Raw genomic sequence first — 17,721 nt, forward strand, 5'->3', positions numbered from 1 at the left:
GTACGATACTTCACATTGAAAAGGAATTTGTTGATAATATTGATAATGAATCACTGATTAGTGATTTTAACTCTTAGAAGTCTCGAAGGGTGCAACTTAAATAGTTTTATTTTGTATTTGCATTGCATATTTATTTATTGTTGCCTTCGTTTACTAGTTTCTATCTTATGTACTATATGCATTTTGAGAGGTACGGCTCATTATGTCTGTCCTGACTAGGTGTATTATTTTTTGTTATTAATTAAATTCACTTGTGTCGTTGAGTTTTATTGTAAGGTAAATCCAGCCCATGCCATTTGAATTCCTAAATCTGTCCCTCGTCAGGAGCACTTGCGGAGCCCTTGACTAGCTTTGGTCTGGCGACTATGGCTTAGGCGCACGTCTTGCGCGCATAAATATTCTTCTCTTTTTTTGCTGCACATGCCTCAACCTTCTCTCTCCCCCTTTTCTCCTGTAGGTCCCACTTGCAAATAATGTAAAAAAGATACACATGCATCATTTTATACATTTTTGGGTGGTAGTATAAATGTACATCGTTTTACACCTGACCATTGGAGGGACTTCCGACGATATTAAATGTAAATATAGCATACAACTGCCTTTACACCTAATTATTGTGAATGCTCTAAGCAAATGCAATGTATTTAAGATGTAACAATCAGACTGAATTTCAAAAAGAAACATCCTAGAAAGAAAATTCTATGAGTTGTAGCATCAACAAAGTAAATAGAACTATGCTCTTATATTATTTGGAACTCTCATATTTGCTCTATTTTACAATATGTTACGTTATCAACATGAAAGTCATATATTTTCTTTACTGTAAATTTCTCAACTGCAATCAATGTGGTTATTTTCTATCTTGTCCGCTCTCACCTTATTATTGTGATGATGTGCAAATGTTTCTTGATGTATTATGTTTTCTCACAATTTATCTATTATTGCTTTTCATATGTACTTGATTTATTAATATGTATAACACGAATAATTAGAAAGCCCATACGATAAGTTAATTATGAAATAAAATTGCTCTCGAAAGCAAACATAGTATTGGCCTTTAAAATTTTTTTTTTGAGAAAACGGTAGATTGCATTGCATTCATAATTTAGGTGCTATCTGCCACAAGGACAAATACATTTGTAGTCACACCGATAACAGCAAGGGCACAAGATATTCCTCATAGTCACACATGACCAAATAAAATTCCTTGAAAAACCAGCTAAAGGCCTCAAAATACAAAATTACAAATACAACAACCTTTAAATTCTAACAAATAAAACTTTTAAGTAAAGACTACAATACACACAATAAACTCAAAAGAATTGATACATTTATTACAACTCAAAAGAATTGCAAATTGCAGATTTTGTCATCCCCCATTAATTAACCCATTTTCAAATTTTTCATTTGGTTGTAAAAGGAATTAAGTGCAAATTGAGCAAAATTTAGAGAAACGCACCGTCTTAATCGACTTTCATCTCTCGTTGTGACATCTAAACTTGTTGTGAGCGTGCGTTTCAGTTCTCTCTTCCAAGCCCTAATCTGTTGCTCCTTCCACCTCTCCTCTTCAGGTAAACTCGTCACAGTCTCCAACTTTCCTTTCGTTTCCTTTGGTTTCTGAGCAAACAAACGTCGCTTGGGTTGTCCATGTACGTTAACTTTGTTGAAGAAAATTTAATTGTACTGTAGAAAGCCTTGTACTTTATGCAACTGATAGGCATTTTCATGGTTAACAGCATGTCGAGGCCGCTCTCAAAGTTGCTCTTCAAGGGAATTTCAGGCTTCCCGGCTGCCTGTTCTAGTAAAATTGTAAGATTCGACATATGGGTTTGTTTTGCTTCAGTTCTAATTTCAGCTGAAATGGGAAATCGGATTGTGGGCTTGTTTCAGTGCAGAATTGATTTGATTGTGTATGCATATTCTGTGTTTTTGCATAAATAACTGGGTCAAGTGATAGCATGTGTGTGTGCTTGTGCGTTTATTAGTATTGAATTCATGAATTCCATGTCTTCAGTGTTCGCTTACTTTGTTCAAATGTTTATACTTCGTACTCCCCAATGTTAGCAGTTAAATGTTTTCTTTTAATTGGTAGTAGGTATCTGGATCCTTTTATCAAAATGGAATGAGATACTCAACCTCTGTGCCTAATGACTCCGACACACATGACGATTTTAAACCCGCTAATAAGTTCGACGGTTCTGGCCTTAGTTTGAAGGAACTTGTTGAGCAGGTAAATATATGCCAAACGAATCCTCTTGATATGAGCTCCTTGTTTCCCTTTGTCATCCAGACAAAAGTTCACTTTTCCTTAAGTTAATAGTTCTGGTCTGTTTCTGGTGTAGGATGTGAAGGACAACCCTGTAATGCTTTATATGAAAGGAGTGCCTGAGGTTCCCCAATGTGGATTCAGCTCACTTGCAGTAAGAGTGTTAAAACAATATGGTAAGTCTTGAAATGCTCAGTTTGTATTCTAACTATTTTTCATCCCTTGGTTTAGTTCACCAAAGTCAAATTTATGAAATAAGAACAAAGGATAACTAAACTAAACCGTAGTGATGTTCATGGTCTTCAGATTGTTCATATTTGTCGTCACAGTGGAGAGGCCTTTAGCTAAAGATAGACATCTAAATGGCTTGACAGTTTTGAACATATACACACAAGCTGATATGATGATTGTTGCAAAAATAAGTCGGTTTCTTCTAAAAGAAACTGAAAGAAATTCAGAATTTTTATCCCCTTTGAAGAAATTGGTCATATGTTCCTTGCATTGTTGCTAATGATATTATTATGATAATCTTTATCCATACAGCTGTTCCTTTGAGTGCTAGGAATATTTTGGAAGATCCTGAGCTCAAAACTGCTGTTAAAGCTTTTAGGTAAGGGTCCATTCTATGAATTTTTTGTTTTTAGCTTTCAGTTTTGTTTTTTTAGTTACAGATGAAGAGGAAAGATAAGAATTAAATGTGGAGGTAGACAAGAAATGAGAGAAGTGAGGGAGACATGAAAGAAAATTTATAAAACTAAAAGTTAAAAAGACAAAAACTGTTTCTAGTTTCTCTTCTCACTTTGCTCTCCTTTTCCCTGCACTATCTTTATTTAAAATAAAAAACAAAACCATTATGAAACGGGTTCTAAGTTCATTCATTTCAGCATTTTCCTGCTTGTTTTTGTCCTATGCAGCCACTGGCCAACATTTCCACAGATATTCATCAAGGGGGAGTTCATTGGAGGGTCAGACATAATTCTCAATATGCACCAGGTTAGTGCTTATAAAATTAGTACTTTTTTTTTTTTTTTTAAATTTAAAGCTTTGCATTGCTCTGATACTATGATCTATCCTACGTAGTCTGGTGAGCTCAAGGAAAAGCTTAAGGATATCGCGGTCAATCAAGAGAAGTCTGCATAAGAAAAATTATGAGAGGGTAGGTTAAATGTTATCTGTGTAATCTTTTGTTGATAAAAGATGACTAGATATGTGGTTATCCTTGTTTCCTTCAAGGTTGATAAACCTAATTTGCAATAAATGTCAGCTTAATATTCTCTTTTCATCTTCAACCTTCATGAAATATGTCAAAGTGTTCATGTGGGCTTCCATTTACTGCTTGTTCACCCAGTGTGCTCAAAGTGGACCTCTGAGGAAACATACAGTTTGGGCCAATGACTTTTCAATGGAGTCAAATTTAGGAGTCTTGAAAAGCCTAAAAATTACAACATTGCCACCGAAGTTTGCGACTCTGAAAACCATATTGCAGGGATAGTAATAGTATTTTACAACTGGTCCTTTTTGGGTTTTTTGCCTTTAATTTGTAGGTGGTTGTGTTTATATATAAAATCAAGGCTAGAAACGGGGTTCGTTATAGATATCTACAAAGGAAACCTCTTTCAAGGAATTACTTAAATAAAATTTCAGTTTTTATTTATAGGACTTCAGGTTCTGATTTGAATTTCATACAGAATTGCATGTTAACATAATTCATGAAACGAAAAAGATTGAAAAGTATTTATGCATCTCTTATGCAATGGACTACTTTACTAGTGTGTTGTGTGATATTGTGCCCCGATGACATTTGAAGGATATTGTAAACCATACGGTATCCCTCTATTGTAATTTGAATGAACTAGAGAACTAGCAAGTGATATCATGTAGATGGCGGCAACGGGTCTAGTTCAGTATAAAAGAGTCTTAACTTGTTGATCAGTAGTTTCAGAGTTCGAACCTTCATGACACCTTAGTAGTGTACAGGTCTGTTAAAAAGAGCCCAAGTCCAATGAACTAGTTCGAATTCAGCCCAATTGTAGAAAAGGTAGGGCATGGGCATTTCTTGTATTTTTTATTTTTTTTAGAAGTATGTGGATGGCATGAGATGGAGAGAACATTAGATTGGGCCAAATTTCAAACCAATCACCCATTGACTAGATCCTCCAAATGGGCATTGTAACCTGTCAAGTTTGCTTGGGCCATAGCTTAAAAGTGTCAACTTCCTTTTCAGTCCAATCAAGTTGCTATAGGCTCGATAGTTACCCGAGTAGGTAGGTACCTGTCTTGCAATGCAATTATGCAACAAATCTCACCGCCCAAAACACAACAAATTGGCATTATTTTTTTTCTTTTTGGGTTATCATTGACATATCATAATGCCATACAAAGTCAAATTTCAATCTAAAAAAAGTGGAATATGGAAAATTACAGAATCATATACATGAATGATTATACATCAAATATTCATCTTCCAGGGAATGCCGCTTTTATGTTTTTGTTTGGTTTGAAGAAACTCTATTGTATATAACAATAGTTCCAAACCCGAGAAACAAATGTTCGTAAAAAGATACATTAATGCAAGACGCTTATACTTAAAATGATTAACAGCATTTGAGCTCCTAGATTCGATTACGTAATTCTATATTGGATAATAGTAGTACAACTAGGACACTTAAAAGAATGAGCTAAGAGGACGTGGACCCAAGACTCGAAATAATCTGAGGTACCTTACATTATTAAACATGCTTGGTGAAGAATAATAGAAATAAAAACGAAGGGAGCAATGATCAAATTGCAGCGTCTGCTTAAGGATATTCAAATTCAATACACGATGTCTGTCCAAACCTGAACAACCAAAGGGCCCAAAGGGGACCAAGCATGTGGGGAAGGGAGAGAAAGCCAACGCGTCACAATTCTCACCACACAATGGAATTGAAAACATCGATGTCATGTATTTTTCCCATGCTTTAAAGAAATCAGTTCGTAGGGTTGGGCTTGTGTCCATTTCTTTACCACATTTCACTTCTTGAATTGGATTCGTGGATTGGTAAGATCAATTGCATGGTAAGATGAGACACAAGGGGACCGGCACTCTTCTTAATCTCATCAATCTCTTGTGTTATCCGACTCAAAAGGATCTTAAATTTCCAAAATAAAAGAAGTGGACGACATGTCATTTGAACCAACGGCCGAGATCGAGTTGCGATGCACTATAAACATCTTCCCCCTGGTCGGGTCCGCGTTGCGGAAGCTTTAGCGCCAATTCTTCTTCGTTTTGCGATAATGTCAACTCTTCGTCAATGCCCTTCATCCAATCGCGTAGCCACTACATGGCTCATTGTCACACCATGCAAGTGATGCATCTGCGTGTTCGGGTTGTCCATTCCACCAGATGGACGTCTGCAATCGTGCCACGTCTTATTAAAAAATTTATTTTTTAGTTTTAAAATTTCAAAATTCCACCAAAATATCCTTGATCTCAGAGAAATTCATCGAAAAATACAACAAACTACTAATCGCTTCTACTAATTTAAAATAATCCCAAACTAATTCATCTTAATCTCCAAATTCTTCATTTATCATCAAAATTGAGTTTCCACACTTGTCTCGGGCCTCATGTTTTTTTTTTTTTTTTTGGTTATGTTCACTAGCACATAAATTATGTATATTAATTTATCTAAGTATTTTTTATATACTAATAATTATGTACTTCCTTCCTTTATGGTAGAGTATGATTAATGTACCTACAAAAATGTTATTTTATGAATAATGTAACTAGTATGAATGATATATTTGCATATTAGGTAGTGATTTGGTGTCGCTCTCTCGTATACGAGGAGAGGCGAAACAATTGGGGGTTTGCACGAATCCTCCCCTTTTGTCCACTCTCTATAGTCGGTGTTAGCTCCTGGGTTTTGCTTTGACGCTTATAGCAATGTACAAAGAACTATGCACTCATAGGAGGTTTTTGTCGGTAGTCTTACGTTGTGGTGGATTGTTATTTGTTGGGCTTGTAGTAGTGCTTTGTTTTGTCTGGTTGGTGGAGGTGCGATTGGTAGTTCTTCTTTATTTTGTGTTTTGTTCTTGTGGCAGTTTCGTTTTGGTGTTCTTTTGGTAATGAAATTTTGCATGCTCAACAATTATCGCGCTGTACAAAAGACTATGTTTAAATAGGAGGCCTTCTTTGACAGAACCTGAGAGGTGGTGGCGTGCTCTTTTGATGGGTTCCTTTTAGTTTTCACTTTGTTTCTTTGTATTTTGTTCCTGTGGACTATTCCTTTTGGTGTGTCATTGTTTCTAACCCATTGCATGCTGAACAAATCTTGCGCTGTACAAAGGACTATGTTTACATAGGAGGCCTTCTTTGACAGAATCTGAGAGGCCTTGGTGTCCTCTTTTCAATGGGTTGCTATTAGCTTATATTTGGTGATGGGTTAGATTTGTTTTAGAAGTGTCTGTTTTGTGATTCTGGTTTTGTTTGGACTCTTTTGTTAGTCTGTTGCATGTGTGACACTCTTTTCTCGCTCGGGCTTAGTTTCCTAAGAAGGTTTTAATGAGACCACTGTAAACATGCCGGTTTCTTTTGTACTATTCCTGGAATGAATTTCTCTTCTAAAAAAAGGATAGTGACTTGGCTATTAAGTATATATATATGAAATGGGGGTTTTTTTTTTTTTTTGGTCGTAATATATATGAAAGGGTTTTGTTATGCATTCTTATTCACAAAGTGATATTTTTTATAATAAAAAAAATTCTCCAACTCATGAAAGCCGCCTCCGTTGCTCTTGGCGGGTCTTGTCCAAGTTGAGGTCCAGTAGTGAGCTGACACATGAGATTAGCGCGGGCATTTTAGATCGAAAAATCGCAAATACCGACCTAGGTTTACCGCATCTAAACCGACCTATCATGAAAACCGACCGCAATATGTGATTGCAGTTACGGTTCCACATTTTCAAATAATGCGGTATATCGAAAACGGCAATATAATTTAATTAATTATTAAAATAAATACTTATAATTATTTTATATTAACTAATAGAGGCTAGGACTTCATCATTTAGATGAATCTTTCTCTCTTCTCTCTTATCACTTTTTATTTTTCTTTTTATTCTTCCTCTCTCTCTTCCTATCTGTCGGGCTCACCTAGGCTCTGAATGTATTACTAATGAAGTGATCTCCGGCAATCTCTTGAAGTTCCCTCTATTGTTTTTTTAAAAAATCTCAGCCTTGAAAAAATATCTTTTGAATATTTAGTGAATTAATATAACTTAATTAGTAAATAATTAAACTTTTTCTAGTAGGAACCTCGGTTTCAATTAGTATTACAAACTCATCGGTTGTGTTGATAATTTTCATAGGTTGTTGTTAGTGAGTTAGCCGAGATAATCTCTAACTTGCAATCAACTATGTAGGTCGATTCATGGTTCGTCTTTTTATCATACCATAATACGTCAGTCCGATTCACGATTTCATTAAAAAGTTGCGGAAATCGAACTGCAACCACCCCTAAGCGGTCAATACCCTGTAACAACGAGACTAGAGGAGAGACAAACGTTGGTTGGTTAGTTAGGTACGAGTAAGTCTGGTGCTAAGTCCGCGTCCATGTGGCATAATATTACTGTTTTGTTCAGCAGGATAAGTCCCCACATGTCAACATATTTGAAACATTATAGATGATAAATTGAGAGTGGAGGACAAATGAAAGAAACAATTTCTTTTTGTTAGAAAAGATATGTAGTCGATGACACAAATATTTCTTCCCCTATACATGACTTTCTCATCACTACAACACACAGTACAAGATGCAAAGTCACCTAACTGTAAAATGCAAGAAATCCTTTTGTTGTCTTTTTTCCTTTTTATATTCCCCAACCAAAACCAATGATGCAAGGATCCCCAAAATGGACCTACTAGTCAATAATAATGAAATTGGGATTTATATTCACTTTACCAAAAACATAAAAAGATTGTGATTTATTCACCAAAGGAGATAATTTTTGGTTTCCCTATTTCCCGATCAAACAAGTTACTAGAAAGTTGACACAAGGGGACCCAACGTACCAAACTTTATCGAGTCCAGAGGCATGTGCATTTGTACTATTCAGTAATTAAAATGGTTGGTACATATTTTACCAAATGTGCATTTCTAAGTGCTACCAGACTCCATATTCAGTCCTTCAAACTCACAACATCATTAATAAATACAGAGGTTCGAAATCCTACAATCTTATCAAGTTATAAGGACGAATATGTTAAAATACTTTTGTTAGATGGAACATACTCATTCATAAAAGTTGTTAAAATCTTTTATTAGACCAAAGAATAATAGACAATAATTTTGTTCTTGTAATTATATGATTAAAAGGTCATCCACATTGTGCATGGGGTTTAGTTAGTGGAAAAGGGTCTTCGAATTCCCGCAACATCATAGTTCTATGTGTGTAAAAAATCTTTCTCTACTGTAGTTTAGATTATCACTTATGCTAAAAAAAAGTTGAAAAAACAATAAGATTGTGGGTGGACACGTGTGCACTCTATCCTTTCTAAACATTATGTACAAAAAGCAAATAGAAGGGATTTGAATAAGGGTGGACGGAAAAGTGGAAATAAACATATGCAATATGTATTGTTTAATAGATAAAACGATTAGAGGGAATGGGAAAATGGATGGGTGATGAAAACCCCCATGCCACAATTTTTAATATTTCTTTTGGTTATTTGGTGCCTACCAAACAACGAGAGGATGCCATTAAAAAGGAGAAAAAAACCTCGTATGGGTCCTCGATCCTCCTTTATTTCAAATCTCAATCCTAAATTTCTAACCCTTTTCATTGTGGTTCATTTCTTTTAGGGTTATTGATGAACTAGTTTATGATATGTTGCAATATTGAAAACTGTCTCAAGTTTGAATCATCTTTTATATGTTATAAAAATTAATATAACAATAAATCAGAGTTAGACATAAGTGGATCGAAAGAGGGATCATAAGGGGCAATTGCCTCCACTAAACAAATTGAGCCTCCATAGATCTTCTCAATTTCCTGTCTAAGACATGGAAAAATAACTAAGTGAGGACAAATGCTAAGGAAAAGGGTAAAATAGCTAAGTTGGTTTGCAAAGTGTTCATTAAAATGTCTTGAAGAGTCCGGGCAAGTAAACAACTAGTAGTTATGCAGCTTAGGCCTTTCTTCTTTTACAAAAATATTTTGAGAGCTTATTCATCTTATTCCGAGACAAGAAAATTCCTCGATCCCCCACTAATTAGAGTAGCCATCAAAAGGTTGCATTAAGATTTAAACACAACTTGGTAATTCATGGAACATCTGAAGCCAAAGTGAAAAACCAACTCTGTTTTGTGATGTAAAACCAAAGTGAAGAACCAATAGCGTTGAAACAGAAAAATTAAGTGAAAAAAAATTCATGGTGATAATATAATACACAAATGGCATTTCTGTACTTACCTTCATGTCGTACATGGACAGTAAACATTCTCTTCGGGTTTCGCTTGATCTTTTTAGTCAACCAGAAGAATATTGAATACCTGACATTAACAAGAAAACTGAAGAAGGAAGAGTACAGAACTTTTATTTTTATGAATAGTTCTATAATTTGAAGAAAAAAAAAACCCTTTTGGTTCCTATAGTATTTATTGAACAAACCGTATAATCAGTTGTGACAAAATAGAGCTAGTTCTTTTCTATACGTTCACATGTATAATGGTTCACGATTGGTGGTTCGAACTGGTGGGTCGAATTTTCTATAACCATTGTTTGATATACTGAGACTGAACTTATTAAATTGAACAATAATCTTATATATTGTTTAAGTTTCATCTAAAGGAGCGAGACTCACAAATACTAACTTGAGCAGTCCAAGCGAAATCATTGTTTGTTGTTCCAAATTTAAATATGAATTATTACAATATTGGAAGAGATCTCAAATTCAAGTCTCTCCACTTCTATAAGCGAAAAAAAGTTTATTATTAATAATAGCATTTGGCTTATAATTGGAGTAACTTCCATAAATCATATTGTCACACATGGTATGTTAGATACCCGCAATAATTTCTAGTAAAAATGAATAAAGCTTATGTCTACAATTTTTTATTATTATTTATTTAAGACCAGAGAATATCAAAAGAAGAAACTGAATCTTTCCCATTCTTTATGCATAGGGGGAACCAATTTAGCTGAAAAAAGCAAAGAAAGGAGGCTCCGAGTGATCCAAAACAGTACCTACTAATATGCCCATTACTACACAGCCTGTAAGAGCTCTTCGAAACCTCTTAAGAAGCCGACAATTGGAGATAATTCCAAGCACCCCATGTGAGTGAGACTCATCCCTTTTAGTCTCCTTACATCTTTCTCAGTTTCACTGCCTTCTTTATCTGCTTTGTTCTGCTGCTATCTCATACAATCTCTGTGCCTGCTCTTATTTGTAGCCACTTTGTCGAGAAAATTCCAGCTTAAGTTTTCTGGGTTCTCTTCAAAATCATGTGGGATTCAGAGACTGAGTCAGTTGGAGGGAGAGATTACGGCAATGGAGTTCTTAGTTCAAGCAAGCACAGTGTTAAGACTGATGGATTTGAGCTAAAAGGCAGCTCTTGGTATGTATGAAATTAGATACAATACAATTTAAGCTGCTAATTTGGACTTTGAAGTGTCTTGGTGTACTTAGTTGAGTCTAAATAAAATGAAATTTTACTTCTTCATCATGCTTGTGGTGTGTTGGTTAAAGGGTGGATGATTTTTTAGCATGCAAACTAATTAAAATATTTGGTGGGTTTGGTTCACATATAGGTATGTTGCAACTGATATCCCAAGTGACCTGCTAGTTCAAGTTGGAGATGTGAATTTTCACTTGCACAAGGTACCATTTCTAATTCTCCCTCAAATCTTTGTAGTTTCATATCCTTGAGCTTACTAGTCTAATAATTTCTTTTGTTCTGTTATAAGTTATAACCAGTCTAATTATTTGTTTGGTAAGAACTTATAAGAATGGAATTTTATGTTTCTGTCATTCTGTTTTGGAAGTATCCCCTGCTGTCAAGGAGTGGAAAGATCAACAGAGTTATGTATGAATTACGCGACCCGGACTTGAGTAAGATGGCGTTGGATGACCTTCCTGGTGGACCGGAGGCGTTTGAGCTAGCTGCGAAATTCTGCTATGGAATTGCTGTTGATCTAACAGCAGCTAACATTTCAGGCCTGAGATGTGCTGCTGAGTACCTTGAAATGACAGAGGACTTGGAAGAAGGCAATCTTATCTTCAAAACGGAGGCGTTTCTCAGCTATGTGGTTTTATCCTCATGGAGAGACTCCATAGTTGTGTTGAAAAGCTGTGAGAAGCTCTCACCATGGGCGGAAAATCTTCAAATTGTCCGAAGATGCAGCGAGTCTATTGCTTGGAAAGCTTGTGCCAATCCAAAAGGAATAAGATGGGCATACACTGGAAAGCCACTAAAAGTTTCAAGTCCAAGCTGGAATGACATGAAGGACTCAAGTCCAAGTAAAAACCAGCAGGTCCCTCCTGATTGGTGGTTTGAAGATGTTTCGATTCTTAGGATTGATCACTTTGTCAGGGTTATTACTGCAATTAAGGTAAAGGGGATGAGATTTGAACTGATTGGAGCTGCAATAATGCATTATGCATCCAAATGGCTTCCGGGTTTAATAAATGATGGCGCGGCTGCAGCAGATGAAGGAAGCAACAGCAGCAATAGTAATACCAGTAATAATGGCAGCAGTTGGAAGGGTGGACTCCATTTGATTGTGGCAGGAAATAAAGATGAGCCTCCAACTGTTCAGGCCAAAGATCAACGGATGATCATTGAGAGCCTCATCAGTATAATTCCACCACAGAAGGATAGTGTCTCATGCAGCTTCCTTCTTCGGCTTTTGAGAATGGCAAACATGTTGAAAGTAGCACTTGCTTTGGTTACTGAGCTGGAAAAACGCGTGGGAATGCAGTTCGAACAGGCTACACTGGCGGATCTTCTTATTCCTTCCTACAATAAAAGTGAAACTTTGTATGATGTGGATCTTGTTCAAAGGCTTCTGGAGCATTTTCTGGTTCAAGAACAAACAGATATTTCAAGTCCAAGCCAACAATCTTTCCCTGGAAAACACTATGATGACATTCAAAGGGGTACAGGCCCAAATGCTAAGATGAGGGTAGCTAGGCTTGTCGATAGTTATCTTACCGAGGTATCCAGAGATAGAAGCCTCTCCCTAACAAAGTTTCAGGTGCTGGCAGAAGCTTTGCCTGATTCTGCAAGGATCTGTGATGATGGACTTTATAGAGCAATTGATTCCTATCTTAAGGTATTTGGTTCTTCCAAATTTACTCTGTCACAGAACTGTGTTTTCTATCTTTTGGTCTATTCTGTTACAGAAATTACCTTTTCTTATGCATGAACGTTTTGAATACCAATTGAAGGTGGAAAAAGAAAGAGAAATTAATCACTCACAAGAAGTTTGCATACAATGGGAGGTCCTACGAGTAAACTGCATGAAAAAGTTTTAATTATAGATATTGCTTTTCTCCAGCTTCCATGCTTGATTGATTTTAAAGCAGAAAACTTTGAAAAAATGTGAATCTGAATTTACTGCAGAGGTATTCAATACTTAATTTGTGACCCTTTTTGACATGGTTATGTGCTTTTTTTTAGCTTTTGTGCAAATCTGCCCAGCAGAGGTCCAAAAATACAACAGAAGTTTCCCTGTCTCGATAATTCGAACATGTTATAACATATAAGTGGAGGCTGTAAAGAAATCAGAACCATAATAATCATAAATCAAATATTAGAACGATGGTAGAGTATTACATGTTTTTTTTGGGTCGAAGATGGTAGTCCTCCACTACTATACTCCCAAATAAGACTTAAAGGAAGTCCTAGTATTACTGACTGCTTGTAATGCTACATTTCTGTTAGTGAAAAAAATGTCGATGTGGGATCTACAATGTGTGTAGAAAGTGCTGCAAGTCGGCTTTCGTGACTATGAACTGAAACTACAGTTAGACAATGTCATTCGCCTCTGGTTTATATAAGTTTGATGAACCATTCTTGATTTTTTTTTTTTTTTGGTTCTGTTTTTCCTATAAAGCATGACAGTATTTTTGTTGATCAATTGCTTCATATTAAGAGTTCCCATCTCCTTATCATTAACAGGCCCATCCTACACTTTCTGAGCATGAAAGGAAGAGGCTTTGCCGAGTGATGGATTGCCAAAAGTTATCAATTGATGCCTGCATGCATGCTGCCCAAAATGAAAGACTCCCATTAAGGGTGGTGGTGCAAGTTCTTTTCTCTGAACAAGTAAAAATAAGCAATGCATTAGCCACCAGCTCCCTCAAAGAAGCTGGAGAATCTCAGTATCAGCCAATGGTTTCGAATCGAAAAACACTCCTCGAAGGGACCCCGCAATCATTCCAAGAAGGATGGGCAGCAGCTAAAAAAGACATCAACACGGTAAAGTTCGAACTGGAGAGTGTCAAAGCCAAGTACCTTGAGCTCCAGAATGACATGGATAACTTGCAGAGACAATTTGATAAGATGTCAAAGCAGAAACAGACATCCGCATGGAGCAGTGGGTGGAAGAAACTAAGCAAACTCACAAAGACCACGAACTTAGAAAATCAGCACAACATTGGGACTGAGCACCAAGCAGCTGTAGATCAGCAGAATAGAAAGACACCTAGGAGGTGGAGAAATTCTATTTCCTGAAAACAAAAAGACAGATTGAAGGAAAGAGATATACATCTACATGTTTGAATTTGTGTTCCAAAGGTTTTCTTTTATTATTTTGGGGCTTCTTCCCTTTTTATTTCAACAGGAGTTGGGAGACTTCTTTTCTGAACACCTGTATCACTAAAGTCTGATTTTTTTTATATTATGTGAGTGACTTCTCCAAGCATGCTCTAGGGAATTTGTTTTCAAGGGGGAAAGAAGCTAAATATGTGGCTTCGACTTATATTCCATTCAAAGTTTCTTGCTCGATAGATCAATCGTTTGATTAGAATGAGATCTCAAAAGCATCATCTACTTATATTCTATTCATGTCACTCGACAAAAAAAGACCAGAACTCTTTCTAACCGCCAACTGGCCGAAGACAGAAAAACAATACCAAAGCAAAAAATAAAAATAAAAATTCAATCTTATGGTGATTTTCAGTGAAAAAAACTTTCCCCTAGAAAATTTAAATGCCCCTAGAAATAGAAAAAAGCAAAAAAGAAATACAAGAGCATCAAATCGGCATGCCAGTAAGGTAAATGTGATATCAGTAGTTTTTAGTTTTCCAATTTAAGCACTGCATGCACTGGGGCCTTTTAGTCATCATTCACAATATATGTCTATTCTGCATTAACTTTTTGAAGGGCTTTCCATCTGTTTCTAGAAATTTGATGCATGAAAGAATTGATCGGTAACCGAATTAGAGACCATAAGTGTGATTCTATGGGACCACTAAGCTCAAAGATGGTGTTCGTTACTATAATAATCACACCAATTTGGAAAACAATAAAACAATCATGATAAGGTTTCCACTTAAAACAGTATAATCTCATGTTACCCGAAACTCGCATTATTGACATAAAATGTCCAGGTTGAATGTTTCAAAACAAATGTGTTCCAATGTCTTATGTGGACGACAACTTTCCAGGTCATCTGTTGACACTACGTCAAGCAACAGCACCTAGGGCTTGAAAAAAATTAAATGGAACTCTACACTAGAAATTTTTTCCAAAAAATGCCTATGTACTTTTAAGCTCCTTAAGGGGGCCGTTCGGTTACGTTTTCACGGCCTTATTATCATTTTATGTTTTTAGTTGTTTCAAAAAATTCTTTTGGTACCTTGTTTTTCAAAACTGAAGAATTCGTTTTTTGAAAACAAATTTAAACCTATGAATTGTCGTTTTCATTATTTTCTAAAAACTTATTTTGTCCAAACTAAAACCATTCATATGTCACCTACTTCCACTTCATCTCTCTATCTCCTCACAGCTGAGAATCTCACAACCATGAATTGCGTCCATCTCCTCTAACCCAAAAAAAAAAAACAACCAACTCTAAGCAAAGCAAGCACTCTTCTTCTTCTTCTTCAAGAAAGTAATCAAGACACCCAAGTTGTCATCGTCAATTGGTGGTGGCGGGGGGAAGAGAGGGGGAAGAAAGGACAACCACATGGGAGGGATGGGTTGCGAGAAAGTATGGGTCAGAAGAAGGGTGGTGGGAAGAGATCTTTTGGGATTCTAATTGTGGGTGGTATGAGAGGATTTTCTCTTGGGATGGGGAGGTGCAATAAGTGGAATTAAGATTGGGTGGTATTTTTTTAGATATTTTTTACAAGTGTTTGTACCATAATTAACCGAGCACAGTCAGTACTGGGGGACTGGTCCATAGACAAGCACACTGACTGCCGAAGGAAAAACACTCACGTTAATCCCTAAAACTCTAATGACATCATCATGATCCCAACCTGCCGAAGAGATACCTCATTCCGAAGTGGCAATTTGCCTATCGAAGCTGGTTGCTAAAGCTCCCAACTACATAACCTAAAGCCTTGGACACGTGTCATCACCACGGTGATTCGCACACAGTTCCACATCGAAACTTTGTGCAAACTCTCATTTTCTCTTCTCTATAAAAGAAGAATAGTGCCCAAGTAAAAAGGGAACTACTTTTCACCTTTACTGTTACTCTGTGAAAATTACTGTATATCTCATACTTGCTAACTTAAGCATCGGAGAGCTTTCGGCATGTGCCACACCAGTATCCAAAGTTTGACGATTGCTTCTTCCTTCTTTCTTCTGCAGGATCGCTTTGTGGCCGAAGACCCCTCATTGCCAAAGGTCCATAACCCTCTTCATCTTGCTGAAGACTCCACACTTCTTCTATCTAAGTCAACACCCGATTTTGGGCATCAATACTTTGGCGCCGTCTGAGGGAATTTGAATTTTACATCCCACATCTCTACTAGTCATGCTGGGCCTATCAGACTCCGTCGTCTTTTCAGTCCATCACACTTCAAAATTCAGAGCGAAGCTAGCCTTGGCACTCAGCATCACATCCCCATGTGGAGTCTTCTAAAAGGAAACCCTCGATTGACACGCATCTTCAGGCTGAAGTGGAGTGACTTCGTGCCTATGTTGCGAAAATAACGGAGAACTACGACCAACTCCGTACTAAAAATGTCAAGTTGGAGCATGACTGCCGAACATTGAAGCATAACTTGGAGAATACTCACCACCAATTCGTCCAGCATGACGTCAACCATGATATCGAGGGCACCCTGTCGAACCAGCTGGTCGTCTCTTTTCACAGTGCTCCAACGCAGCCTACCTGACAAAGGCAAAGGCATCCTTTATTCTAAAGCAACCAAGTCACAACCTCTCGAAATTTCCCCTCCAAGGGATCGGCCTCATACCCCAAGAAAGATATACAAGGACTGCGTGGATTGTATCTCGGAGCTTTGGCTAGAGCCCATTCAGATTCTCGTAGATCTCGACGACCCATGCGTATGCTCAATTGGCAAGCCATTCTTGAAAGTGGAGGATGCGATCCGATTATTGCATCCCACAATGTTGGACTTTGTCGCTTTGAACCTCTTAATGTAGTCTCTGATGGACTCATATGGCTTTTTCTTCAAGTTGAAAAGATGGTCCGCCTACTTCTTGATTATCTGGTATGAGGTGTACTGCTTTATGAAGATGAGAGCTAGCTCCTTGAAGCTATTGATCGACCTTGGTGGCAAAGTATAGAACCAGTCATGGGCTACTCTTTGCAAGGTCATAGAAAATACTTTGCACATCAGCGCATCTTCAACCTTAAAGAGAATCATAGAACTCCTAAAGTGCTTGAGATGGCTCTCAGGATCGTAATCCCTGTTGAATGGTGTGAAGAAAGGAGTCGAGAACCGCTTCGGTGGAGCTCACTTGAACAGTATCTGCAGTACAAAGAGGTTGTTGCATGTATGAATTTGATTTTAAAGAAGTTGGAATTGGTAACCAACTTAAAAAATAATACCGAGCACAAATGTTGGCAGATCATTAAGATTAAAAACAATACCAATGTGATTCAGATAAGAAGTTTCTAATTAAGAATTAAACTGAGCATTTGTTTGGGAGAAGAATAGAATTCCAATCATGAGTTGTCAACTGGGAACTCAAAGAGTATAAGAGGATTTGGGTTCAAGTTTTGGCTCTGGTATGTTGTGAGACACTTTGACAAGGTGTTTGAATGTGGTTCAAATTGATTGTTTGTTCTTGAGATTGGTTGTATTGTAATCTTGGTTTCTGCTTCTATTTATAGGCTCTTTAATTTATGAAATTACACGATCTGTGGAAGTGTACTAAACTGCTGTCAACTCCTTTTCGGATGAATTTGGAAAACTCCGATTTGCTTTTGGCACACATGATTAGTTATTCAACTGCTCCAAGCATGGCTTAGCTTCAACAAGTTGGT

General features: G+C 36.9%; 2 protein-coding genes across 4 annotated transcripts; both read left to right on the forward strand.

The window, feature by feature from the left end:
- The first annotated feature begins 1,379 nt into the window (after window positions 1-1,379).
- Window positions 1,380-3,548, forward strand: LOC117637483 (monothiol glutaredoxin-S15, mitochondrial-like). Of its 2 annotated transcripts, none has more exons than XM_034372377.1 (7): window positions 1,380-1,571; window positions 1,737-1,809; window positions 2,096-2,230; window positions 2,343-2,442; window positions 2,810-2,876; window positions 3,181-3,259; window positions 3,347-3,548. In XM_034372377.1, exons 2-7 carry the CDS (start codon window positions 1,738-1,740, stop codon window positions 3,404-3,406), a joined length of 513 nt encoding a protein of 170 aa, XP_034228268.1. In that variant the 5' UTR covers window positions 1,380-1,571; window position 1,737; the 3' UTR covers window positions 3,407-3,548. The 2 variants fall into 2 exon arrangements, with proteins under 2 accessions (XP_034228268.1, XP_034228270.1); XM_034372379.1 differs by having other exon boundaries at window positions 1,515-1,649.
- Window positions 3,549-10,397: 6,849 nt separating this feature from the next.
- Window positions 10,398-14,172, forward strand: LOC117638732 (root phototropism protein 3). 2 transcript variants are annotated; one of them, XM_034373833.1, is made up of 5 exons: window positions 10,398-10,584; window positions 10,701-10,865; window positions 11,059-11,128; window positions 11,293-12,582; window positions 13,431-14,172. In XM_034373833.1, exons 2-5 carry the CDS (start codon window positions 10,753-10,755, stop codon window positions 13,983-13,985), a joined length of 2,028 nt encoding a protein of 675 aa, XP_034229724.1. In that variant the 5' UTR covers window positions 10,398-10,584; window positions 10,701-10,752; the 3' UTR covers window positions 13,986-14,172. The 2 variants fall into 2 exon arrangements, with proteins under 2 accessions (XP_034229724.1, XP_034229723.1); XM_034373832.1 differs by having other exon boundaries at window positions 10,398-10,865.
- Window positions 14,173-17,721: the final 3,549 nt, after the last annotated feature.

The sequence above is a fragment of the Prunus dulcis genome, chromosome 8, assembly GCF_902201215.1.
Source record: "Prunus dulcis chromosome 8, ALMONDv2, whole genome shotgun sequence".
NCBI lineage: Eukaryota > Viridiplantae > Streptophyta > Magnoliopsida > Rosales > Rosaceae > Prunus > Prunus dulcis.

Excerpts from the sequence above, each read along its gene's own strand:
- LOC117637483 (XM_034372377.1), top strand. The coding sequence starts at position 1,738 with ATGTCGAGGCCGCTCTCAAAGTTGCTCTTCAAGGGAATTTCAGGCTTC. Across the intron at positions 1,810-2,095 it reads CTGCCTGTTCTAGTAAAATT|GTATCTGGATCCTTTTATCA; the intron begins GTAAGATTCGAC and ends AATTGGTAGTAG. Across the intron at positions 2,231-2,342 it reads TGAAGGAACTTGTTGAGCAG|GATGTGAAGGACAACCCTGT; the intron begins GTAAATATATGC and ends TTTCTGGTGTAG.
- LOC117638732 (XM_034373832.1), top strand. The coding sequence starts at position 10,753 with ATGTGGGATTCAGAGACTGAGTCAGTTGGAGGGAGAGATTACGGCAAT. Across the intron at positions 10,866-11,058 it reads GAGCTAAAAGGCAGCTCTTG|GTATGTTGCAACTGATATCC; the intron begins GTATGTATGAAA and ends GTTCACATATAG. Across the intron at positions 11,129-11,292 it reads TGAATTTTCACTTGCACAAG|TATCCCCTGCTGTCAAGGAG; the intron begins GTACCATTTCTA and ends CTGTTTTGGAAG.